Source organism: Fringilla coelebs, assembly GCF_963513975.1.
Source record: "Fringilla coelebs genome assembly, chromosome: Z".
NCBI classification, from domain to species: domain Eukaryota; kingdom Metazoa; phylum Chordata; class Aves; order Passeriformes; family Fringillidae; genus Fringilla; species Fringilla coelebs.
The window spans coordinates 78,698,186-78,725,417 of NC_140031.1; the positions used below are offsets into that span (position 1 = coordinate 78,698,186).

Sequence of the window (27,232 nt, forward strand, 5' to 3'; positions counted from 1 at the left end):
TGCTCACTGATGCCCCAGTCCAACCCCAGCCTCCCAGATGTTCCTCTACAGGAGAACAGAAGGGCAAGGGAGCATTTTTTGGAGGAGGAACAAAACACCTATGATGGAAGCAGTACTGGCTGCAAGTATTAAATCAGAATAAATGACAAATATAACAAAGACTGCAATATTCATGACAAATCCATGGATGAGAATATATCCCCATAGCTTTGGCAGTTTGGTTCAAAACTGCTTGGTAATTCAGGTTTTGAATCCTACTGCATGCTTAAGTGAAGAGGGTGGAAGAATAAGTAATGTGAAAATTGTTTAAAATAGAGTATTAGGGTTTTCAGGGGAGTACTATTGCATTTCATGCCTGAGGGGGCAAATCTACTCTGAAGAAAGCTTTTGAAAAAGGATAATACTAAAAAGTGTAATTTTCCTGTCTTATCCCCTCACACCTGTTTTTTCCCTTCCTTGATATTTGTATTAAATATGAAGCAATCAAAGCAGCAATCACACAACTAGAGCATACACAGACTTTGGAAAAAAAAACTACAGGTGGGGAGAACAAATATTTCCAACTCATTGCCATACCCTACAGTTAATTTCCTTCATTTATGATATCAACCAACGCTTGCAGCAGTCTATCATCTCTATGCTTGTAAGGTTTGGCATTGTAAAAAAGATCAACGTAGTCACTGTACAGACTTTCTTCTGAGCCTCTTAACTGGGAGGGCTTGTTCAATTTTTTGAGGGCTTGGTAGAAGTGTTCGTATGGAATGTTTAACTTCTCACTTGCAGTCTTCTTTGGCAGCTGCTTCTGATCCATCTGTCTGCTAAAAGCGCTTTGCAGTAAATGCAGCATGGCTTCTGATGGGATTTTATCTTCTGCTTTGTCGCTGCTGCTGCTGGTGTCTTCTGTGGCTTTGGGTTTTTCACTCAGGCTCTCCAGTGTGGTATGATCCTAGAATACAGATTAGCATGAAAAAAGGTCAGGTGTCAATGAAAGACTGACTGGATTAAGGCTTGCTCTGGCTGGTGATCTTCACCTATGTGTGGGAAAATGTCATTTTTTTCATTCAGGAGCCACTTGGGCATCTAGAAAATAAGCAGACCATTATCAACCAAAACAAACTTTTGAAAGGACTACACTGTAAAATATATCCAATCCTCCTGCAATATAGGCATTTATAAATTCAGATTCCACATTGGAAGGACACAACATGTCATTTTATACCAGTATTTGTTCCAGTCTTAGGAGATAATTCTGGTTGTGTCATGAGACACAGCACTCTAAATGAAGGAAATAGATATGCAGTGATGATGGCAGCTCTGATTGTGCCTTGTACTCTTAGAAAAAGGATGGAACCAGTGTTTCCATGAAACCTTCTCTGTAGATGATCTCACCTGAGAAAAAGGCAGTGAAGTATGGCAAATGGGTGGTCATAACACATACATAGGAGACCTTGGAAGACTAATCCCAAGCACAGGTTCACAGAGCAGTTGGTGAGAGGCGTGATCTCATTTCAACACTAGTATATGCCTGCAGAACTTCCTCATTCAAACTAGAACTGTATTTCTGACTGGACACTCATTTTATCTTCATGTAATTTTTACCCATGTCCACCCATTTTCTCCTACAGCACCTGCTGAATCCACTTTTACTTTCTTCCAATCTGTTTTTTTGCCTGTGGCTGCCAGACCTGGGGACATTTATGTAATGGATTTAGAGACCATTATCACACCCACCTTTCATAACCTGTCTGAGGAAGGTTAAACTATCTGTGCTTTATGGATGTCCTAATTACTTAATGGGGAGACAATTTGATGTGATGGGATTATTTTCTGATGCTGTTGACGTAATCAAGCACTATGAAAATGTGCATTACTACCATCCTGTGCATCCTGAAGCCCAGGGTCACCCTGCCTTGTCCCCACCCTGTATTTTTAGAGCACTTTTATCTGTAGGGTAAACAGGAGGTGCTAAAGGATCTGGCAGCAACAGATCCACTGAACCAAACCTTTTGAATCAGTGAGTCCCTGATTTTTCTCAAGCCCTTTGTTCCTGAAATTCCTTGCAAACTCACTGGAAGCACTCCAGCGGGCAAAGTTCCTTTAGAATGTGACACTTGTTCTCAGTAGAATTACGTACATATAGTGTGTCTGTCAGAGGTGTCTTCCTCCCTCCTTCCACCACTCAGCTGCATTAGCCACAGAGTTCCTAGCTTTAGGAGCAATTTCCTGCTATCATCCTAAACCCCTTATATTTTGCAATTAGAAATAGAGATTAATAAAAATATCAGTTGTTGACACGCGCAAAATTACGATATACACTCAAAACAATCAGGAGTTAGATTAAATGAATGCAAAATAAATATGTGTCTTCTTACTAGGCAAAAAAAACCCCAAAAAATACCCACCAAAAAACCAACATTTTCTTATTAACTGAAAAACATATAAGGAATAAATGTAATATAACTCTACCTCTACAAGATCCGTCATCTTCTCCACTCCTCTTCTGTCATTCTGCACAGCATTGTAGGATGTATACACACGTGGCTGCTTCATGTGCTCAGGCTGGGTAGCAGTGCCATGCAAAATCAATTTCCAGTTTACAATTCTCCCCTCATTTTGTATTCGTCTGGACTGAAAAACAAGCATGGCATCAGAATAGGCTCTCAGGACATAAAAGAGCAAAATAGACACTTGAATGCAAAGTGCACAGAAGCGACCGAAGCAAATTATCAGGCTTTCAATACCTGCCTATAGAGCATGATTCATAAGAACAAAAACCCCAGATGTAGTAGAGACAGAGTATATTAGAATGTGGGATTTAATACAATAGCTTAACCACTCAAAATATTCACATTTTGATGAAAAATTATTAATTCATCATGTAAGCATCAATGGAGTTTTGTCATAACGCAGAATGCTGGAAGTTACTGAAGTAGTATTTTGCATTATTAGAACTTGTTCACTAGGCCATTCCTTGGTAATTTCCTTATAAAAGTTATATTGGAAATGGTAATGTGAAATACTATTCTTTTTTGTTATGTGGTGTAAAACAGCAATCTGAAATACAGTGTGTGGAAGCAAGCAGCAAATGTTTATTTACAAATTTTGGTGGCAGTAGAAGTAGAAGTAGTAGTGGAAGTAGAAAGTGGAAGAGACAACCAGAGAAAAAACCTACAAGGTGAGGAATGAGTATATTATACCTTGAGGACAAAAATTTTGCTTTATTGCAAGTTTCAGGAAGTTCTCACTTGAAATGAGAGCTAATTTACCAACAAAACACTCTTAACTTTGTTACACAAAAATGCATTCAAAGAGCAGGATATGTGTAACCGTGGGGCTATCTATAAGCCTGCAGCATTAACACTACACTGCAGATAGTAATATTTACTCCTGGTGCCTTGTCCATCTGCTCAGCTCTTTGCAATACCCTCCGGTTTACAATTTGAGGCCAATAGGGGCTGAAGGCTCAGTGTCTAACAGGAAGCTTTCAGTTTTTGGCAAGATCTGACCCCTAAGGACAAGCTTATTAACAGACAACTTCAATGAGATGAGTGAGCTTGATCACTCTCTCTTTGAAGGGAATTATTTTTCAGTTGCCTACCAAGAAGCTTAATTCTGGTGTCTTGCTGTTGTAATCCATATTCCCCAGGTAGCTTTAGTAAACTGATTTATTTCATATCTGCAGACTACTTAGCTTTAATCCTTAAACGTTGTTCAGCACAAGATACTCTCAGCAGGAAATTAGGAAATGTATACATCAGAATAGATCGCTGAGATCCCACAAAATATCATTAATTTGAAACATTCCTAGTTAATGAAAGCTATGCACATGGACCAAGAGAAGACTAGATCCATGCTGTGTTCTTCTCTGCAGAAAAGAATTTCCAGTTAACCATGTGTTAATTTTATTTCTTATTTCAATCCATGAATCACAGAAAACTTTATCAAGTGATTAATTTTGGTGACGTGTGTCTGAAAAAAAACAGCCATTAATTTTTTTTCAGAGGCTCGGGCCAGTGAAACAAGAATGCTGCCTTGCATGTAGGTAAAGAACAAGAAAATCTGACCCTACCTTTTTTTCTTTAATCCTTAACCCAGCTGGATATCTTAAATAACCCCTCATTTAGCTTGCTTAATGAGCAGGCTCATTACTCAACGTGCTTTGTAGTGATGAATGACCATTTAATCTGTTTTAGCTCCCAAACACAGCTAGTTAGCATACAGGCATACTCACCATATCAGTAATTCTTAAAATCCAGGTGCCTGCTGGGTTTTCCCCCCATGTGTGGACCGACATGAAGTCCCAGTTCTTGAAGCCATTGGGAGATTTGTCCCTCTCTCTCTCAGCCAGTAAGACAGTGCTGGTGCCTGTGTGGGTGCAAGACCAACACTCTGATTGTCCATGTTCCTACTTTTCATGTTTGTCAGCTTGCACACTGCCTAGTGCAGAGGTGACCTGGAAAATACACTGTTCAGCAGTGCCTCCTTTAGCAGTGGCTCCTGTAATTATTTTTACAGCAGTGCTTAGGAGTGCACAAGCTGTTAGGTCACACCAAGAAGGTACATCTTGTTCACTGTTCTATCTCTGGCACAAAAAGGTAGTGAATGCACATAAAAGAAGCATAAGGAGAAGATGTCAGGTACAACCAGTCTTTCCCACTGATAAGCTGTTCAAGAAACTTCTGAAATGGAAGTTTTGAAGGTAAAACTCGTGCAGTATTATGAAACCACAGTCTTATCATGATTTCATCTGTGGTTCAGGGTTTGTTTTTTTTTTTTATGAGTGTATGTATATTGTCAAAGCCTGGTCCTCCACCAGGGTGAAAAAATGCATTTGTATTGTTATTATTACCAAAGTGCTGCAACTCACAAAGCATTTCTGCAGCAAAAGAGGTTCTACTGCACAGGAGGAAATTTGTTTGGCTTGTCTACGTATAAGAAAAAAAGCAAGGGAGCAATATTTACATAATAAGGAGCAGTGAAGCCCCAAGGAGCCTTGTCACAATTTATAAATATATTTAAAGGTAACACCATAAATATAGAAAATGAATGAAATACATTTGCTACTAATGCTTTGCAGGAAAGTAGAAAAGCAGCAAGCAACAAGGGAAGAACAATTTAACCATGAAAGCAAAATGATAGTGCAGTGGAGGCAGCAGTACTTGATGATTGCTACCTAGAAACAGAAAAATTAGATCAGCCTGATATTTAAATTCATATGTGAAAGCTTATATTCTTTTTTTTTATTTATTTTAATACCAGTTGGTCTACCAGACTTAGCCTTTTGTTGTTTATAATTTTTTTTTTTGGTCTTATTTTGTTGTTTCAGGACATTGTCAAGACAGCCTGCCATATTCTAGCTCAATTACTACAGTTGTCCTAAGGTACCTAACAGAAACACTTTGCTTTTTTAAATACTCCAATGGGGAGATGCATGAAATGAAACCTAAGGAATCAGATATCCTCAGTTTTCCATTAGTCTGCTACATCACAGGAAGTCTGATAAGAATTATTGATCTATAATCTGTTGTCTGCCAGGAGCCCTGAGGTTTCACAGGTCCAGCTGCCTCTGTGGAAATGTTCCGTGCCTTCATTTTCTGAAGGATGATTTTCAAACCTCTTTCCACAAAAAGAAGCCAGAACAGGTGAAGGTTGAAGAGGGGTCTCTATAGCTCCCGGGATGCTTTATCCTCACTGGATTTGTCCAGTGATATATATTGCTCTCTTTAACCACTGAAAACCACATTTTTTAAAATGAAGTAAATGTTACACACTACAGCAACACAAGTGAAATATGTCTTTGCCTCCCGTACCTGATGGAGAAACCAGAGTGACATGCAGATCACCTCTCCGGGAATACTCAATTGTTGCCTCGAGCTGCACGTGCTCCAGGGATGCAATGGAGTTCTCTTGACCCTCACAGGCTTTTGTGGGAATTTCAATAATGACTTCTTCATTTGCTCTTAATAATCTGTCAAAATTAAAGTAGTTTTTTTATTACCCACAGGAACTCTTGGTTCTGGGTCATGAATGACATGTTTCACAGCCATTTCAGAATGATGAGAAAGGAAGAGTCAGCGCCAGCTCAATAAAAAAAGGTAATGTCTGCTGTTCTTGCTCTGCACAGAGAAAGACTCTGCATAGCTCTCTCTGCACAGTTCCCATTACTTCCAAATAGAATGGGTATCTAAATCTCCACATAAATAATTCTATTCTTGGTATCATGGGATCTTTGTTTTCATAATGTAACACACAGGACTGCAATAAAAATACATAAAGAGCAAAACTGGCATACATCAGTAGTGGGTCAACATTCTGTGAAACAGACAGAGTCCATAAAAACAATTTGATAGTGAAATAGCATAAATAATAAGATTACCAAGCAGTGACTTTCGAAAACACTGCAATATGTTTCTGCAGACAGGCCTTTGTTGCAGTCACATGGTATAATTTCAGCCTTTGAAATAAATAATATTTTCTGGATAAAAAATCCATATGCAAACATGCAGAGACAAAAAGAGTCTAGATATCTTTATTGATTAACCAGCTTGATGACTAATGATAATTAATCTACCTGTTCAGGCTCACTGTGCTGTTGGCACGTGGCTCATAATACTTTTCAGTGAGCCTTTGACACACTTGTGTTTCGTAAGAGAAATGCTGCAGACATTATTAAAGTTAAATATATCACCTCAATTACAACACTTACAAGCCTGTCACAAGAGAAGAATTGCTAAGACCCATTACAGACACTTTTATTTTTAAAAAATCTTTGTGAGACATCAGTATCTTTTTATCTCTCTTCTGATAGTTGTCTAAAAATTCACAGCCTTGCTGATTGGGCTCAGCCTCACAGTATCATTCTTTTATACACTGTCTGCACAAGCAGACATAATAATCTTAGTCTTTGTTAAGGCTTCATGCTAGTAATTTCCATCAGTCTTACACTAAAAAAACAAACCAAGAAGCAATGCTGCTTGCCTGCCTTTGAGGAATACAGTCTGGCAAAATGAAATGAATCAAAAGAAGTCCCTTATTCCCATTCAGAGCAATCTGTGAAGAATATGATCCTTCAGGCTTTATTACAATAGGTAACTTGTAATGCAAATCCTTACCTGGGTTCAAAGCTCTTGTCTTTGACTATACACTCTCTCTTTTCTGGTACACTTTTCCATCTCTTAGGATCAGCTAAATCCACCAAGGCATTGGCATTGAGTAGCCCAAACCCAAATCGGCTGTTGACCATCAGTCCTGCTCCATTTTTTTTCCATCCTGGATTTCCAGCCAATGGATCATATTCTGAGGTCCACACTACCAAGTGCTGCATATCCCTCCAGGTTAGATCTGGGCTGTTTGGAAAATATTCCTGGTTAGTTGTTTCAGGGCTATCTGTCATTTTTCTATCAACTATCAGACTGAAACATAATGTGCTTTGAATGCATATGGCATCCCATGTTTTATAGCTCTCAGCATGTTGCACTTGTCCTCACAATACTTCTCTGGGCAGACAAGATTTCATGTGTCCATGAAGAACAGGTATCTAGCAAGAGTAAAGTCCAATCCTCCAAAACAATTCAGGCATTCAAAGTTAGCTAGCAATACTAGAATTTCCTACCCATCTTTTTAGAACCCGGACTTCGAAAACTGGGTATTTGATTCCATCTGTGACTCACTCTTTAAAATATCTAATTTTTAATATCTAATATTTAATATAGGCACATGTCACCAAAGGGGTGTGCAGTAGAAAATGGAGCTGAATCTACATGATACAAGCATTAAACTTATGCACTACTGCCTGAAGTGTTTTCTGAGAGAAAATAGTTGTTGTCCTGTCCTTTCTTAGCTTCCCCAAGGCCCAAATTCTGACTACCTGCCCTACAGGATGCAAACCTGGCTGCTCCCTTCCTGCTCTGACAGACAAGCTTGGGCACCTTCTCTTTTATGCCTCATCACTGGCAGAAATTCTTCTGTAAATTGGCTGAGGCTTAACTTCAACTTCTGCAGCCTATTGTCTTCAAATCACATCCTCCTGAATCCATGTCCACACTCACTTTTAGGTGCATCTGACCAGAAATCAGTAAATGCTGTTGCCAACACACAAAATATTCCTCAGTCACCATGATTTATTCACATTGGTTCTGCTTTTCTAGGAAGGTGTTGGGGCAAGTAGCTGCTTATTTTTAGTCATCAGCCTGAGCAAGTCTGACTGACAAAAAGTAGAGCTGCAGTATGAGGTAGTGCCTCTTAAAACAGGCATTTTGGGGAAGGCAGTGGGGTAGTTGAGAGAAAGAAGTTTCAAAGGTCACGGTGTGCCATCTTACTTTGCTTCCAGCGCCAGAGCAAAAATTCCTGCTGCCAGAGGTGCAGATGCAGAAGTGCCTGTGTGAGTTTCTGTACATTCATTGTGAAGATCAACACTTGTCTGACAGAAAACAATAAAAAAGAAAAGAAAAAAAAAAGAAAAAGCCAAAAAAAGCATAAATAAATGGTTGTAAATACCATCGTATCCATACTCACAAACGTAACTGTGTGTCCCTTACTTGGTGTGTATTAATACACTCCTCACCAGCAGAAAAAGTGATGAGTGTTTAAATCTGTTCATATTTCAATCCACTCTTTTTACTTCAACTATAATTTTAGTATCAAAACGTTTTTTGTTGGAACAAAATACTCCCACTCTGAATATCTTATTTTAGTCTAAAGGTTTCACAATAAGTGTTTCAGGCTTACTGGTGATTCATGAAAACAGATCATTGTGTTGGGCCTAGAACATTCAAAATTACTGCTTACTAGGAAATTACTCATAGGATTAGCATTGGTGTTCTGCTCCCTCTTCAGCAGAAGAACTATAATTTGTAATGAATAAACACCAAACTCATCAGCCCATTTATCTAAATCCCGACTCTAAAGACAAGCCACACAGTAAGGACAGATCTCCAGCTAACTTGGAATGACGCTGTTTTTATCCCCATCAGTGCAGTGTGCTGTAAAATTAACATCTACCAGGGCTGGACAGAAATTACAGGTATTTCAGCATTATTGTGCCACAGCAATTTTCTTTAGCACAATTAAGGAAGGCACACAGACCGGTATGCCTGCTTGCCGAGTTTGGAAGGTTTGGAGGCACTGTTGTTGCTGTCTCTTGCCTTAAGAAATGTAATGACAAGGCATAACAGCGGCCCTGACATCATAGGTTTTCTTTGTACTCTGAATCTCTCTTTATTTCCCCTTTGTGAAGAATAGTGCCATATCAAAGCCTGCAGAGACCACTCTCATGCACAAACAGTGCTCACAAACTGCAGACAGATTCAGCACGTTGATTTAACTGCATCGACGCAATGATTTTGTTTAACCATTGTTTTAAGGTAGAACAATAGAGGACTACACTTTTTGGATTACAAATCCCTTAAAGTTTCCAGACAAAAGCACTAAGCACACAACGCATAGCATAAAGCAGGCACTGGAAGCCAAGCATTCAAGAGGTCTTGTTTATTATTAGCATATATAATACCTTTCAATTTGTTCTGAAACTGGTAAAAGCAACTTACAATTCTTTGGTCAGTGTAATCCCCGCTGCTGTATGCTGTGGCCAGAGTTGAAGAGCACTTCTCTGCATACCAGGGAGAAAGCCCTTGCTGAGAAGCACTGCTAATGGAGATGGTGTAGATGCTATCGGTGTAACCATCACAGTCGCAGTTGTCACCCTGACGACCCCCGTTCCCTGAAGCCCACACGAAAATGGAGCCTTTCCCATTTCGACCCTAGGGAAAAAAAAAGTTAAAAAAGGAGGTGAACGGTCATCAGAGAGATTTCAGATCTCACAATGTATCCATAACAACTCCTTTCCCCAAAAAGCCTAATATAGCAAACATAGAAGAGGAGCAATTTCTTTAAGCACTGTAGAAGACAGAGACAGAATAAACCAGCTGTTTGCAATATCCCACTGCTCACCCTACAGCACAACTCTTAATCTCACTGGCCTAGGTTTAGTGTTCCTGAAAGAGCAGCTTTCCTCAGGTTTTCAAGTTAAAACCAGAGTCTGTTTTCAATGAGTAAATTTTTCCACATGCTGCTGTTTGATCCTCACCATTTCTAGAAAAAAAAGCCTTATTAAAAAAAAAGAAAAAAGGCAACTTTATCTTAATTTTCCTCTCCTGCACTCACAGAGGTATGAATTAGGAGTATGAGTGATGGACACACTGAAACCCCTCCCTTCTCTCACAGATCTGTGGGTCAGCATCACCAACCTCCAGACATAACCATGTAAAACATCACAGCTATCACAGAGGAAACATGCATCACTATGCAGTCTTAAGCTCTACTCATTCTTCAGAGGAAAAAAACATGTTTCATGTGACAAGCAAAATTTCATGTGGTGTTCATTATTAATAAAGCACATTTAATATTCCACTGCAGTTGGAACACAATTTTTTTTCTTTATCATTTCATTCAGGTGAGATTTGAAGATGTTTATGCAAATGATAAGATATTTGCATCCTTAAAACATTAAAGCAAACAGAAATAAGGTTTACTCTGCGATACAAGTTTTAAATTTGGAAAGACAAGCCACATCAACTACAGAAAATCATATAGTGTCTTTGAGAACAAAGTCTGCAGTCCAGAAAAGCACTGGTGTTTCCCAGCACCTGCTCTGATTTCACTTAGAGGGATGGCAACACTTCCTTGGTTCTTCAGGTTAAGCCTGTGCTCAGGTGCTTCACCAGAGCAGCAGTGAAGGATCCAGGGATTAGAGCTGCTGTCAATCCCAGCGCTGGCTGGCTTTAAGCAGAATGGAAACCAGACAGGCCTTTGCAAAAGGAATCCTTGAATCCTGAGAGACAAACAGCTATATTTGCTCCCCCTTAGAAATAAAACATGTTGCAAAAAAAAAATTACATTCTCCACCAAAGACCCTGCCTTTTCAGAGTAGGACCAATTAATATTTGTTGCCTAACTTTCACCTTAAATTCTCCATCTGCTCTTGCTACCTACCTATGGGCATATAACCTGTAAAAAGCTCTCTCCTCTGTCTCCATTATTCCCTCATATTGTCTTTGTCAGCTGTCAGCATTTAAATTGTTCTCTCTTTTTCTCCTTCTGCCGACTGATGTTAATTGCCCTTTATCCAGAATTTTCTGTTTGTTTGTCCTTCAAGCTATTTCTCTCTTCTCCCCTCCATGATTCAGTCTTTATTAGTAGCTGTCTATCTTTAGATGTCTTTTCACCTCACTGGCAAGAGCTAGAATACTTTACTAATAAATTCATGGCAGTTCTCAGTTTACACCCTATATATCACCCGACAGATCCAAAGAGTGTAACATGAAAAAAAGAAACTCATAAAAATATTGCTCCTAGTACTCCTCATCATGCATTTGTACTATTTTCATTTTAATTGGATCATGACATGCACCAATTTATAAATTAATGCAATTAGCACAATACAAGCTCATCCACAGGGTGCTAAAATGCATCACTATTTCACATAGCAAAATATTCATGAAGCAGGAATTTTGTATTAAATTTTATGGGCTTTCAGTGCAGAAATCCAATTACTGTTCAGTGTAAAACAAGCAGCAGAGAAGGGTGGGTGTAGGGTGAGACCAAGGCAGCAAAATTAAGGATGTAAAAAAAAGCTTATCCATGGAGACTAGCAGCTAAAATCCAGTTTAGAAAGCCCTAATGGTGTTTTCTCATAAGTCCTTTCTGGCTGGAAATTTCTCTCACCTGTACTATTAAAATACATTATGCCCATTCAAATATATTTGAGCAGGGACAGCACAAACCATTTTCATTTCTTCTCTGGCATCAACCATTTTAAAACTCTCTTTTCTGCCAAATTTTTTGCTTTATTTTTCCCTGAAGTAGCGTACCTGGTTTATCCCATACTCGAAAGCCTTCTGTGCCAGTCTCCCAGGTCCCTCCACAGTTTTGCCATCATCATTGGGGCCCCAGCTTGCACTGTAAATGTCCACGTGTTCTGGGTTGAAACCGATTGAACTGGCCTCAATGGCATCGGTGACTATTCCATCCAGCATTCGTATACCTTCACAGGAAAAAAAATAAGAAGATGCAGACTGGATTTACTTTCTGTTCCCTCCTCCTTGTCTTAGTTAACTGGTTTTAATGTTTCCAGTAAAATTAAGCCATAAGTACTGCAACCACAGCTGACTGCTGTTCACATAAAACGTATTAAGGAAAGCTCCTGTCAGTGTAAAATAGTACAGTTAGACTTTATTTGCAAAGCTCAGTGTTCCTCTACCAAAAAAAAAAAAAAAAAAAAAAAAGCCCTTAAAATCTTCTTAGCCTCCTATTTATTTTTTTCTCTCCTTTTACAGAGACCAAAGATGTCTTGCTGACTGCTCCTGATTTTTTCTTGCATTCTCTTTCTTCCTCCTTCTTCTCTCTTAGATCTGCAACAAAGACTTCTCAAACTGCTAAAATGCCACTGAAATTAAATAGGTTTTACCAACATTAGATGTACCTGTAAAAGTTCTGAGAGTTTCAGTTCAAAGATGTAGTTCTGAATGTTCTGACCAAAGCACTTGTCCCTAGCAGTCATTAAAGGTTTTGCTGTCTCTGTGACACTGCAATTTCACCAGCTCTTCCATCTCCACCACAGAAAAAGGAAAAAAAAAAAACCTCACTGTTTTTCTACTGCCGTGGTTTTTTCTGCTGTGAGCAATCCAGAGATATCTAGTCATTAACAATTTATTAGGAGCTGCATGATCTAATCTCCTTCAGAGCAAGCCTTAACTCAGTGGTACTTAAAATTCAGGTGCAGGCAGTTGTTCATCTGCACTGGATCCTTTGCTGTGCAAAGCCACAGCTCTGCAGTGGGGCTACTACTACTGTCCAATGCTGGAAGACAGCAGAAAAAGCAGAAATCTGGCAAAATTCCCACTGTGGCATGGCTCTTACAGCAACAGCAGCAATATAAGAGTCACCTCAGTCAGGATTCAGCCTGTGTTTACAAGCAATAAAAATGTCTGGGTTCCCTTGGATTTGGCAGGTTAGTACTACAGCAGCTGCACCATTGCTGGCAGTTGGTGAATTATGACTACTCATTTTCTAGAATTTTCCACAAAACAGAGATTTTGCCAAAGCTCAGCAGGCAAAATGCAGTAATTCTATGTTAAAAAAACCAAAAATACCCAAAACAAAAAACCTCCAACCTTACCCTTGCAGCTCGGTGTCTTGCTCTTTTTTTTTAATGCCATCAAGCAGAGGGAAAAAAGACTGCAAGCATAATTCTTTTCCTGAATGGCTGACCTCTTAATACTCCTAATACCTCCGAGATAAAGCTGAGCTTTATTATTTCATATTCATTAGTGCTAAAATCAGACAAAGGAGTTAATCCGCTCTACCACAGCTGCTCCACTATCACTCACAAAGCTGGGAAAAGCACCGAGGTATATCCTGTGCCTCAGGTACTAAAAACACCACTTACCCAGGATTGTCTTAAACTCAGAATGGTTTGATTACTCTTTTTTTTTTTTTTCTGTCGGCTCAGAATTTCCAGATTCTCTCATGCCAAGCAAAGATTTTCTGTGTGGAAGCGACTGCAAGCCTCAGGTGAGAGCTTGCAACACAGAATGAGATAGTGGGAATGTGAGGAGTAATGTGCACATACTTCCCACAGAAAAAGACAGACAAGTCTGCAGATAAATAATGTAATAAGGGGAACACAAAACAAAACAAAAACCAAAAAAACCCCAAGAACAATGACTCCACACTGATGAAAACAGCTCAAGGAAAAAATCGCTGCCTTGCCTTCCTGATCGTCAGAAATCCTGATTGCTCAAGTCAACTCAGGGATTTGATGACTGCAGTGATATTCCCGTAAGCAGATTCCAATTACGTCCTCTTGCATAAACTCTTTTTCTATTCTTGCTCCCATCATCAGTCCCACAAAATCAAAAGCAGGCATAAGCCCAAGGTAATTTCAGACACACATATATGTATCTGCCTGGCAGAAGGGCTATTTTTAGCAACACGTCACTGTGCACGAACTCTCAGCCCAGTCCTTTGTAAGATGGAGCTTCTTAATCATTTAATTTCCATGGCAGCACCATGGAAATATCATAACACAGTGGTACGGTCAGGTATGCACGAAAACACTCTGATTTATACCAGGGGTGATCGATACACATTTCTCAGCTCTACAAAGACCAAGAGGTGAATCTTAAAAGGGCACTGAAAGGTGTCACTTTGAAGACTGGCATGAAGAGTAGTTTTTTTCTTCACGCAGTGCGCAGAGAAGCCCATGGTACTCACAAAGTACTGGAGAGGCTAGTCAGTGCTGCAGAATAGGGCCAGGCATGGATGTGACTGGAGAGAGCACTCAGGATTGTTAAACTCAGTACTTTCACAGAAAACAAACAACAAGAAAAATCAATGCAATATTTTGTTTTACTCCTCGAGGCGAAGCTAAACCAACCTGTGATGCTGTAGGTTGGAGAGCAAGGTATTTCACGTTGTCAGGGTTTCTTTCCCTGAAGCAGATATTGCTGAATATCAGAGAGAAGGCACTGGCTGTGGACCACTGGATTTGTTCAATATGGGAACTGCTACAAGCAAACAGCCACTTAAAGAAGTCATCCTGAACTAATGTCGAGGAGAAGTGTGCAGTGTGTCATTTCATGGATTAAAAAAAAAAAAAAAAGAAGAAGAAGAAGAAAAAACAGCCTCTGGAGAAATGAATCCTGTAGAGCTTGGATCATCAAAAAATCTTCCAGCATTTAGCCCCTCCAAGTTTATCTGAATCTTTTGAAGACTTCTCTTATCTTCCACTGCTCTTTGAACATATTTTTCTTACACCCCTGTCCGGGTGTTAATCAGTCTGGTCACATCTAACAGCTCACAATTTCTTTCAACTTTTCCATTCCTCCTCCTCCCCCCCAAATCTATGTTGCTTGCTGGGTAATATGGATTGCTGGACTGCTTTTCCTGCTATTTCCCTTTTCGAGATAAATCATCCTGCACAGATCTGTAGTTTGCATTTGCAAATGAGCACAGATCATGTGCAAATAGCTGTGGAAGAACCTCCTCTGTAGACGCAAGAGCCTTAAAATATGGGCACAGTGGGAGTTCAGACATCTTTGCAGCTTCATCCATTTTGCCTTCCTTTGAAAATCTGACGTCTTCATATTATGAGTGAGATATTTTATTTAAACAGATCATGACAGCATAATGCATTATGGCAATGGCAAGCTGCAAAGCTGACATCCACGACAGCTCGATGGAGTAACTGGGAGGCGACAAAACACCACGCTGAAATGGTGGGAGCGACAGCTATGGGTGTCAATTGCCACTCCTCATCCCACCTTTTGAAAGGGAAAAGAGGGAATAATGGAAAAAGAAGGACTATACAAATAACTTCCTCTGAGCTAAATAACCATTTGCAACTGATACTTGCATCGTGATTATTTCATAAACAACTAACAGATTGAGTCACTGATTAAAATACAAAACAACGATATTGATTGGTGGGAAAGAAAGACTTCGCTTGTTTTCAAATTTCACTTGTGGTGACAGTAGAGAAGGAAGGTGTTGAAACAAAAAGGACAGCAGTTTGCATGACTTGACCGACATGACCTTTTGAATGTGATTGTGTAAATGGAAACAGTATGCTGCAAATATTGATGGGTATAATTTTGTGTACTCCTACTTTCACTCTACAGAATTCTCCTTCCTTGGATAAACAATAAATAGTAATTAGTCCTTCATTCCTTAAAAGATACTGTCTTAAGTCTAGGTAAATTATAAGTTGCTGTTATTATTGCTGTTGTTGTTAATATTCTTAACATTATGATTATTAGTTTTACCACTATCATCATAATCATCATCATCCCACCTATACTATTGCTGCTGTTATTACATATTCTACCCATCTATTCATAACCAAATTCCAGACTTCAATAAAGAAATCCTGTCGTGTACAGGTGTCACTCAGCATTGTTGCCAGACAGGATTTTGAAGGTTATAGTGCTGCAAGATAAATGTTTTCTGAGAATGACCAATTATTCTTATTTCAGATTAATGGTATCTGGCAACACTCAGCATCTGTCTTGTTTCCATTCATATTAGACATCTAATTATTTTTGTTTCCTTACCTCCAACCCTGGAGTTGTAGGCCACTCCAACTCCACATTTTCTGTTGTTGGCTTGCATGGCAATTTCCCCTGCACACCGTGTCCCATGCCTGAATAAATACAGAAAGAATAAAGAACACATCATAACAGCTTTGTTGTATTGTACAGAAGGACTCATCAAGGACCTTGATTTGTTCAAATTCTTCCTTTCAATTAATGCAATGCAGCTATTGAAGAGCTTTTGAGTTGTATCTACATGATACAAAAATACATACTTCTCCTAAGCTTCATTAAATATAATTTTACCTACTTAATGCTCAAAGGAACATTTCCATGAGATGATAAATGCTTTTTTTAATCTCACTGCAGATATCAGTATTTTAGTAGAGTGAAAAAGTGGCATAAAGTTACGGAGCTAAAAATTTGTCTTCAGACAGAAATATGATACAAATATTTTTTAATCACACATTTAAATATGTATTTTCTAAATCACGGCATTTATTTAAGATTTCAGAAAGTGAGCCTTTAAGGTGTCCCTGTATTTTCTTGTAACAAACTCTTTTCTATGCAATTTTTTTTTCATGGGTGATTCCTCACTACAGAAATGCTTCCTATAAGTCTCAAGGTAAGAGCCCTGTATTATGTAATGCTACAGATTGTTATTCAGTGACACGCTTCAATGCTTCTGGGCTGAATTCCATTTACCTATTAATAAAGATTAGAGACAATACAGGTAGATTTAAGAGATAGTGACATCATAACAAGAGGATAATAGCTTCTTTCTCTAAAATAACACTGTAAGAAAGTAGAAATGCCATTTTTCAAATGTCTTATTCATGGATATATTATCCTCAGACTGATCTTTCTTTTTTTCTCTCATGCAATGATTTATGTTCTAAATACTACTGTATTGTCTGATAGGAAACAGGGAACCAATGCATCAGTTTCTCACTATCTGTACTGAGTAGTGGCATTCTAATTTGTTTAAGAAATTGACTGTTTTGTGTACCAGCTTCCAGGGAGGTCCCTCCTGTTCTCTTTCTTATGAACAAAATCCATAACTGGACTATGATGGACGTGCCCAGGCCTGACAGACCCATTGAGACTTTTTTTTCTATTTCCAGTGAAAAGCAGATATTGAAGTAAAAATATACTTTGGGAGGTATCATTCCAGAAACACACTGAGGCACAAGAATGGGTTATTCCCTTCACCTTTCAGAAATACCTCAACACCTTGCATATGACATGAAGAAATTCAGGACCCCATAGCGAGATTACAATTATGAAGTTCTTCATCTGGGAATTTTATCCCCGTGTTTATATCAATGTTATGTGAGAATGCTCCTGCAAACTGGAACACAGCAGGCTCCTTCTCACATCCAGCAGTGATTCTTTATGTTGAGGGCAAGCAAGCACTGCCACAGGTTGCCCAGGGAGAGGTTGTGTCCTCTCCCTCCTTGGAATTACTCAAAAGCCATCCTGCTCATCCTGGGCAGCAGCCTCTAGAGCTCCCTGCTTGAGCAGATGACCTTCAGAAGCCCCTTCCAAGCTCAAGCATGCAGTGGTTCTGTTACACAAATTCTTCCTCTCGTAAAATAATTGCCACAGGACACCTACACAGAAATTTCTCCACTTGTATCTTCTAACACACAAAATAACACTGTAGGGTTTTGTTCTCTTCAGACAGCTGGGGAGCTACTCACTTGTTTTCATTTGTTGGGTCGTATCTAGGAAAGGGATCATGGTCATTGTCGTTGAAATCGTAACTTGCCTTTGGGTCCTACATGTAAAAAAAAAAAAGAGAAGCAGAATTAATTCAGACAACTAGAAAAGGCATTTCTAAATTGCTAAGAAAATGGGTTCTAGAGTCTGTATTTATTTACTTGATGTGCCTCATATTGGTAGAAATCGGGCTGGTAGAATTTGATGGCCATTAAAAATTCCATAATTTTTTCATGGAGCTTTAATAATTTAGCATTAAACCACTACATACAAATGTGTCTGGGAACTAAATCTACTGCAGGAAAAACAAAACAACAAAATATCCACCCCACTACCATTGCTAAGTGACATTCAGCTTCCTGTGACACAGACCAGGCTCCAAATAATGCCTAAGGCAAGTATTTCAGTCTCTGTACTGCAGGACCTGAGTTACAGAACAGACAATGAGCTGGGGAAGAGTGTCTGTTATCAGATTTACAACTGGCTAATCTATTCCATAGCATTCTAATGCTCAAACTTACATAGTTAGCATAGATGTCAGTGTGATTCCACTCCAATCCATCGTCTAGGACTGTGATGACAACTCCCTTGCCTGTGAATCCTTTCTGCCACACAGGAATAACGTGGAGATCCAGTTTGGGCAGGGATGGAGTAATTCTTGTATCTTGCTGTGGGACAGAACGGATTCAAATATATCAACATTTTATCCATTTATAGAAACAGGTCCAAAGTCATATTCTAAGGATCCTGTAAGCAATCTCAGCCAGAACTTGTGCACTTCACTCAAATTTTGCAAATACAAACCGAAAATTAATTTCATCAAATGCTTGTGGGACTGAAAGATTTACCCCACTGCTTGAATATCCCCAAAGACCACTCCTGAATGAAAAACACCTCGTATTTTTGGTAAGTAGGCTGCAGAAACTGAAAGGAGTGGTGGGGATGCACTGATGGACCTTGGAACGCTGGGTTAATAATCAGACCTGCTAATGTTTGTTCTTTCCATTTGATGAGGAGCCAAGACAGTGCCCGCAGTGCAGTGAGCTGGATTTCCTCCAAGTGCATTTTCTCCTTGGATGTTAAAGTTAGCCAGAGCAAAATAATTAATGGGTAAAACAATTAAGGTAGTCGTTTGGTTGGGAACAACTGTGTTGAATCACAATTTTCTCTTTACTACCCTCATTGCTGTTCCTGTGGTAAATCAGCTGGAAGTATGAATCATGTATGGTCTTCTCTTCCACAGCAAGTTTTTTGAAGAGTATCTCCTAAATGGGTCATTTTCCCCCTCTAAATACTAAAGGACCGGTACATACATCTCATTTAGAAAACATGCTTACAGCCCCCATAAAAGCAGAGATGTAAAAAGAAGCACTTTCTTTCTCTTTCTCTGTGCGCAATTACATTAGCTGATGGCAGGTTTTCTGTATGCCTTTGTTTCCAAAGAAATACTGTGTAAAATACAAGGTTTAGGAAAAGAAATGTGTTATGGGGATGAAATTTCTTTCATATTTTGCTATCTGTATCTGAAATTAATTGAGATTTCAAGCTTTGTTCTCTTGAATCCATCAAACAATATGTTTTCCTGGTGATGTGTGAAGGTACACAGGATAGAGCTAAAACTGTTGGCATCAAATCACAAAAATAAAGTAATAGTTATTCACTACAAGGCAAAGAACATATTTTGGAAGAAAATGTCTAACACTTTTATGCATTTAATCAGAAAAATGCAATGTTCATTGTGAGCAAGTCTAAGCAGTATGTTTTTGTTTCTTGTGTGTGAAAACTAGAGGGAAAAGTAGTGAAAATCATAAACAGGGAAAAGGAACTAAAATGGGAAAAGGAACTAAATCTCCTGGAGAGCAGAATATTGCCAGGTTTTTTTTCCCCTGACTGCTTTTATGAATCATGTGTGTGTTTGTGTATTTGTCTAATATAGACATCTTGGAAATGTCCTGCTTTTTTGGATACAGGCAAGGAAGCAAACAGACATTCTGGATCAAAGAAAAGCTAAAAAAGAAAAGCTTTTTTCTGTTCAAAAGAAGTCCACAGGAATCTTCATGGAAATATTTTATGCTATGTGGTTTATAATTCATCTTCCCTAGCTCAAAAGAAGGAAAGCAGCTTAGAGTTTGGTATGATTTCTCATAGATGAGCTGAGGAAAAGTGTTTCCAGCCACTCAGGCCCCAGTTGTGCCTGACCTTTCTTTCTGATTTGTTATACCCACCTCTAATCCCATCCCTATTCTGAGTGAAAGCAATGAATCCTAGAGTGAAGCTACAGCTAAATGCACAATGGAAAAACACAGGCTTTTGGAAGAAACCATTTAAAATCTAAATGATCAACTGTATTTCTCAATTGACACATGCAGACAGAAACTGTGGAGCTCAGGAATTTTTTTTTCCCTGAGGTTTTGAGCATGTGAGCAAGCTTTAGAGACCTTCCAACATATAAATCCTAGTCCATATAGCTGAAGGTGCCTGTCACATGCATGCAGATGCTTTTGTTTTCATCTGGCATATGTATTCTGCACTAGCAATTTTAAGAAAGAAATAGATGGCCAGCTTCAGATATTGTAATGGACTTCTTACACAAAAAACCACAAATATTTTAAAATTATCAAAGTGGTTTTTAACTGCTAATGATTTGTGATATCACCCCCCTCCCCCATACTAAACAGCAGCTGGATTGGCATCTAGAATCTTTGTAGAAGTGACATTCCACAGAAGAGAGAAGGTTGCCTGAAAGTGATCACTCATTTTTACAGCCTACGCTAACGAAAGGGACTCCTCATTTATTCCCCTGGTGCAACCACTCTGGTACTGGTGAAATAATGCAGCTGATGGCACAACCACCTTGCCCTGTTCCACAGGGCAACAAATCCTTACCAGATACCACTGCTGATTCCACATAGGGTCGTTGAAAAGGCTTTCTGCTGAGTCTCTCATGGCAGCACGCTTAGTTCGCTTTTTTTCATACTGCTGCTCTGCCCATGACACCTGGAATTATTTATAAAAATATGATAAGTGAACCTCTTCTGTTTGGGGCTTTCTTAACCTGGGGTATAAGGGCTTTCGTCACACAGAGAGATTTTGGTGCCTAAAGCAAAATGAGCAACATTCAGTATGGAGAAGAGGATTATTTAAACTGTGGTGCAGTGAGATTTAGGGAAGAGAACTTGGGGAAATCACAATACTGTAGAATCAATTCAGAGAAAATCATTAAGTACAAGTTAACAAGGAAGTCCTGTGAGTGACACAAGGCAAGTTTTTACATCAAACAAAACCATGTAGTATGGCTGGAAGGTCGTTTAGGGAATGGTGCTTACTGAAACAAGGAAAACCATGACCTGTTTCTTTCTCCTACTTATCATTTATTCACTCTCTATTGGGAATGAAAAGGAAAGGAAAAGATTGTCTCTGGCTTTAGTCTAGCAATCATAATGATGCTGGTACTCACAAACCAGCTGGACCTCCAAGTCTCCTTCCTAGTGGTGTTTTGGAGAGAGGTCAGCTAGCAGGCTATGAATATTAGACTAACTTCATCACAGGCATAATTCCACTCAAGGCAACCGAAAGCCAAAATGCTTAAGCATGCTTTAATAAAGCATCAAAAGAGTTGCACAGCCTTTGTGCACAGACACAGCAGTCTCTAAGACACTAGGTTGTATTTTCAATGTGTATCGCCCTTGAATGCATTACTGAAGCCAGTTGAAATGAAATCCTGATGATGATGCCTCTCTCTGTGTTGTGTGCTCTTTTTGGAAAGGGAATAAAACATTATTGGTTGGTCCTTGTATGGTCTCCCTGACACATGTATGGTTAGTCCTTTTCATCCCAAATTCCAAGCAGGCAAAGCAAACTCAGGTTCAGTAAGATTGCCAAGATCCTGTGACAAGCCTCACATGGAGGGTGTCTTGGATCTAATCTTTTACTTTCAAGCTCTGAATAGATTCTGTTCCTTTTATCTACTGTGATTGAGCAGCTTTATGATCCTGACATCTATCACCATATATGAGATAATAGTGACTCAGAAGTTATGATTGAGAAGTATGATTTTATTAAAATGCAATTTTCTAATGAAAGCCTAATGAAAATTCAGTACAAGAACATAAATCCCTTTAAATGGTATCTGCATTAGGCATGTTTACAGTTCTCTTTGCTATACATTTAGTCCTAAACCCCCTACAAACCTTGGTCATAGAGGATGAATATACCCATGCAAGCGTGGGTATTTTAAACTGCTCTGTTGATATCTCAGGCCATACATACTTGTGCACACATTGGAGCAATTACCTCCATCTCTCTTCCCTGCCCACAGCAAAGCTTGACCTCTTCACCACCCAACAGTAATTAGCAGTTGACAACTTCCACGCTTGTTATTTCTTTTCACGGGGAGCAAGTGCACTGAAGGGAAATGAGCTGAAACTCCCAAGCACATATGTCAGGCAAACAAGCAAAGTGTTTGTCACTCAGCAGCTGGGTGAGGTTCCAACCATCCATCTCCAGCAAAAGCTGAAGGCCCCATGCCAAATCTCCAATCACTGATACGTAAAGCAGTAAAAAAATTCTCAGTTCAAATCGACTTGCAAGAAAGTAGATTTGGAAACTAGTGCAAATGCTAGAAGAAGTTAGGTAACCAAATAATTATATCCCTTCAATTTATTCACAGCCTTTATCTGTTTTACAACAAACACTATAGGAAGCAGATAAATATTCAGATTAGAGCCAAGTTTTACCACAACTTTCACACTTAACATACCGTAAAATTCATGAAGGCGTTATACAAACAAAAACAGGATTCTCTTTTCTCTCTCTTTTTAAAGGTTGAATCTAAATCTTTTTAAGTAGGCTGCTGCTGAACAAGAGCAGCTCCTCAGTGCAAAGGTCCCTGTGTAGCTGCACAGCATTACATGATTGCTTTGTGTTTATACACTTACATAATGCATAATTACATCTCATTTATCCACGGAATTAATTTGCATACTGGATGGTAAATAAAATGGAAATTGGAGTAAATTTAGCAAATCACCTGCAGCATATTGAATCTAAGAATGCAAGGATGCAATAATGTCTGGTAGCAATATAACACAATCACTTCCATTCTGCAATTTTAGAATGTTATGCATTGAACACTCTCATTCTTCCCTGTGTAACAGATTCATTTGATGCAGTAAGCCCAAAAAAGAGAGTGACTGCACCCAAAACTCTGATCCTGAATATTGTATTACAATGACATGGAACATGTGGTCATATAGGCATAAATTGCTAGTTTAGACTGAATCTGCAGGTTTGAACACCCCCAAGTTAGGATTATTTAACTGTTAGACCAATTCCTGTTTGCGAGGAAATAGAGGAGATTGTACAGTTTTGAAACAAAACAGGCAAAACAAACACCCTGTCTTGCCACACAGAATATTTCCTCCTAGTTGACATTTGCATCTAAAACCTCCAGATAAAAGATTACTCATTCTGAAGTGATTTGTCCTTATATGATAATTTGCTGGTTTTGACAACTAGGTTACTTCATGGTTTGGACAGCTCATATTGTCACAATGATTGTTGCAACAATGCTGATCCTAAAATCAAATGTTGTTGTTGTGACATTTCCCAGAAAATAGTTTGTAAGAGAGGCTGACAGCTCTCTGGTCTGCTCTTTAAATTTGTCATGCACCTCAGTTTTTCATTATGGCTGCAAACAGAGCTGCTTCTCTCTGAAATAAAGCCAGACAAACGAGGGGTCTGCTTCACCAGCGGGTTGTACCTTAGACCCCTCTCCAGTTTGCCTGTTCTCTGACTGCAGTGGCAGATCACTGTAACAAAAGGCTGCAAGTCTGGAATGTGTGATGGATCTTTTGAGAAGGGATTTTAGCTTGCTGTAGAAGCCAATCCAGCAGAACATCAGCCCTTTATCCCTGCTTCTCTTTTTTTACTTAATATTCAGTCACTTTAAATCAAACCTAATTCACATGGTAATTGCACAGACGTGGCCTAATTAAACTTAGTACATCTATGGATTTTTACTTTGAATCCACCCCCTTGGTTCCCTGTTCACATTTTCTTCAGTGGCACATCAACATCTGAAATTCCGGTGCTGCACATCTTAGATCTTAATTTGGAAAGCTCTTGCAAAATATGTGGTAAGGGAGGGTCAGACTCTGCCTGTGAATGACAGAATAGTTCAGTATTATTCAGCACGAGTATGGATGGCTGAATATATTAGACTTGCAAAATGAGGAAGGCCTGCCTGTGACCTCTTTACGAAGCTAGCGGTAAGGAGACAGAATAAAAACATTAACAAAAAAAAAAAAGAATAAATTTAACACTTACCCGCTCATCATCAGAAAGTCTCTTAGTGATATGAACAGCACTTCTTCGGGACCGTCTTGGGTGACTCTTATGTCTGAATAAGTAGTGGTTTTTCAGTGATCCAATCTGTAAGACACAGGCGTGCTTTAATTATCAGGAAGTACTTCCCCACTGTGAGCAAGTACCAACAATCAAAACCTGAAAGAGTTCACGCTGCCTTAAAGACAAAAGAGCAAGAAACTAGGCTGTAGATATTTTAATCCAAGCAAGGAAGCACTCTTCCAGTAACAAGTGCTTCTCTCAGCCTGTGTGCTGCTAGAAAAAGCCGGGGGAGTAATTTCATTTGGGCTATTCAAGCGCAGTCATTACTACTACAGGACTCAAGTTACACAGCACTTGCACTAATGACCACTACACTCACGGACTCACCTTGGCAAGGCCACATTCTGGTGGGCAGGTTGCTCACCAGTTTTATCTGCTTTCCCTGTGTTTGTTTCATCTGGACAGGTGTGAAAAGATTTGCCTGGCTTCAGACACCTCGCTGCAGGGCTGGGCTGTACAGGCACCCACTGTAGCAGCATTTTCACTTGCTCAGCAGCCAGCCAGCAGCCGGGCAGCCAGGAGAACCCCGCTGGCTTTCAATACCCCACTCTCCTAAGGACTCCTAAGGGCTCTTTGACAGCTGTGGGGGCAAACGTACCCGCTACAAGGGCAGAAGGACCAAACCCACACAGGTGGGATCGCACGTAGGCGGGATCCAATTTCACCTAGCTGGGATCACAGCTACGGATTTGGGAGTGCGTTGAACACGGCCGTGCCCTAAAGCGGGGCTGGGCAGGCGGCCAGAGGGGGCTGCCCGCGGACAGCACCGGGGGCACGGAGGGGGGCTGACGGCCACCCACGGGGCCGGGCCGGGGGCAGCAGGGTCCCAGCGCTGGGGGACGCCGTGCCCGGCACAGGACCCTCGCCGGGAGGTGAGACGAAGCTGCTCCCTCACGGCGGTTACTCATCCCTGACAACGCTGACGTCACGGCATCCCAAAAAAGCGCCCGAGGGATGGCTGGAGAGAAGCCCCGCGATGGCGATGGAGCCGGCGGGGCGGAGGCGGCGCGGGGTCGCAGCCGACACTGCCCGCGCCCACCTCCTCCTGCCCGAACTGCCGGGGAAGAGCCGGGAGAGAGCCCTGCCCGGTCCCCTGTGGCACAGCGTGGTGCCCGGCGGGTCTCCTCAGAAGAGCGGGGTGCCCTGCCTGACTCTGTGCGGTCTCCTCAGGGAGAGCCAGCTGCCCTGCCCGGACCCCTCCAGGCAGAGCCGGACCTCCCGCCCGACCCTGCCCGGTCCCGCCGAGGAGAACGGGAGCGCCCTGCCCGCTCCCGTCAAGGAGAGCCAGAGGTCCCCGCCCGGTCCCCTGAGGAAGAGCCGAGTCGCCCTGCCCCGTCCCCTCCGAGAGAGCCGTCCCTGGCCGGGCGCCAGGGGCGGACCCGGACCCTGGGAAGCTGCAGTGGGGGACCGGGAGCTTTAAACTCCCCGCAGCCCGGCGGGCGGCAGCCGGGCACAAGTTTGAGGGAGCGGGGAGGGAATGATCCTCGCGGGATGGGAAAGGAGCCCCGTCGCGGAGCATCCTGCGGGATGCGCGGCGGCGGCTGTCCCCAGCCCGGCCGTACCTGCCCCACCAGGTCGTAGTCCAGCTCGTCCGCGATGGCTCTGGCAGCGTCGGGGCCGGCCGGGATCTCCGCTGCCCACTCGTTGAGGAAGAGCCGCCCGGCGCTGCCTCCTCGGGGCAGGGAGCAGGCTGTCAGGAGCACGGCCAGGGCCGCGCACCGGCCGGCCCAGCGCCGCCCGGCCATGGCCGCGGGACGCGGGAGGGATGCGGGATGCGGGCGGGATGCGGCGCCGCGTTGCTACGCGATAGCGCGGAGCGGAGCCCTGCCTGCCTGCCTGCCGGCGCGGCTGCCCGAGGCTCACAGACCCTCCGGAGCCGGAATGGAAATGAGTGTTTACACGTCAAAACGACGACAGCCATCCTGACGTCAAGTGTACCTGGCCCCCGAGCCGGGGGGGGGTGATTCCCGGGGGGGTGCGGAAGCGAACGGGATGGAGGCGGGGGCGCGGGGGCGAAGCCCGGGGGGCCCCGGGGGACGGGAACGGGGAGGGGGGATAGCGGGGGTGTCAGCGGCTCGGCGGGACGGGGGATGCGGGGTCTGGTCCCCGAGGGTCGGGGGCCCGCGTCGGTGCCGGTGCGCGATCGTTTCCATTATTGAAGGTGATCGGTGAGACCGAGCCCGAGCCGAGGTGAGGCAGGAGCGCGGACCCCGCCCGCCCCTCGCACCCATCCCGTCCCGGGTGGGTTTTCTGCCCCCAGCCCGTGTCCCCTCTCGCCTCGGTGGGAGGGCGCAGCGAGGTGAATTTAGTATTTTTTGTTCAATTGGGCTTCTAACCCGAGACCCACCGGGCGGGCGGCACAGCAAGATTACGGCGCATTGTCCCACGACGCCTCTGACCCACGACGGACGTGCTGCATTAATGGACACCCTGCCCACCCTGGTGATGGGGGGCAAATATGTTTATCCTCAAACACAGTTATTAATTTTGTACAACTTCTCGTTTAAAAATAATTTCAATTTTTATTCTAACAATCACACGCAGTGGTCTGCACGTTGTATTTTTTCAGCAATTGCTTTAATTTGTTAAACAGTTATTTACACATTTTCACTTTGCATCTGCATTTCCCCAGCCCCTTCGGTTTTATTTAACATTCCCTCTACCTTTTCATTGTCTTTTCACGTGCTAGAAAATGCCTCTAAAACTTTCCTGATGTTCTCTAAATGCCCTTTGCCTCTGAAAGTGCACATTTTAGCATCTTCACTTTATGGTGCACTGTATTTCATGTCTTGATTCTTCCAAATTTTTAACTGTAAATTTTAGCAAGCTGGTTTTAGATCTGTGCTTCAATACTGTGCTTGCTTCCATTTATTATGGAGTGACAGCTATGCCTGCCTTGCTCTTCACTGGCTTCTAAAGTGGGAAAATACCCAAAACATAAATATGAAACAATGTGGAGAGGAAAATATTTTAAAAGATCATTACTTCAGTGTCTGACATCTCATTCCCAGACA

At 41.4% G+C, this 27,232-nt stretch overlaps 1 protein-coding gene across 1 annotated transcript; it reads right to left on the minus strand.

Moving 5' to 3' along the window:
* Window positions 1–583: 583 nt before the first annotated feature.
* PCSK1 (proprotein convertase subtilisin/kexin type 1) lies at window positions 584–25,963 on the minus strand (the record flags this gene model as incomplete). The annotated part of the gene is made up of 14 exons (XM_084224807.1): window positions 584–946; window positions 2,467–2,628; window positions 4,232–4,365; window positions 5,811–5,968; window positions 7,113–7,346; window positions 8,319–8,419; window positions 9,546–9,758; window positions 11,868–12,040; window positions 16,110–16,198; window positions 17,792–17,868; window positions 18,332–18,478; window positions 20,697–20,807; window positions 24,138–24,242; window positions 25,781–25,963. The coding sequence occupies 14 exons, from the start codon at window positions 25,961–25,963 to the stop codon at window positions 584–586; spliced, it is 2,250 nt and encodes a 749-aa protein (XP_084080933.1).
* Window positions 25,964–27,232: the final 1,269 nt, after the last annotated feature.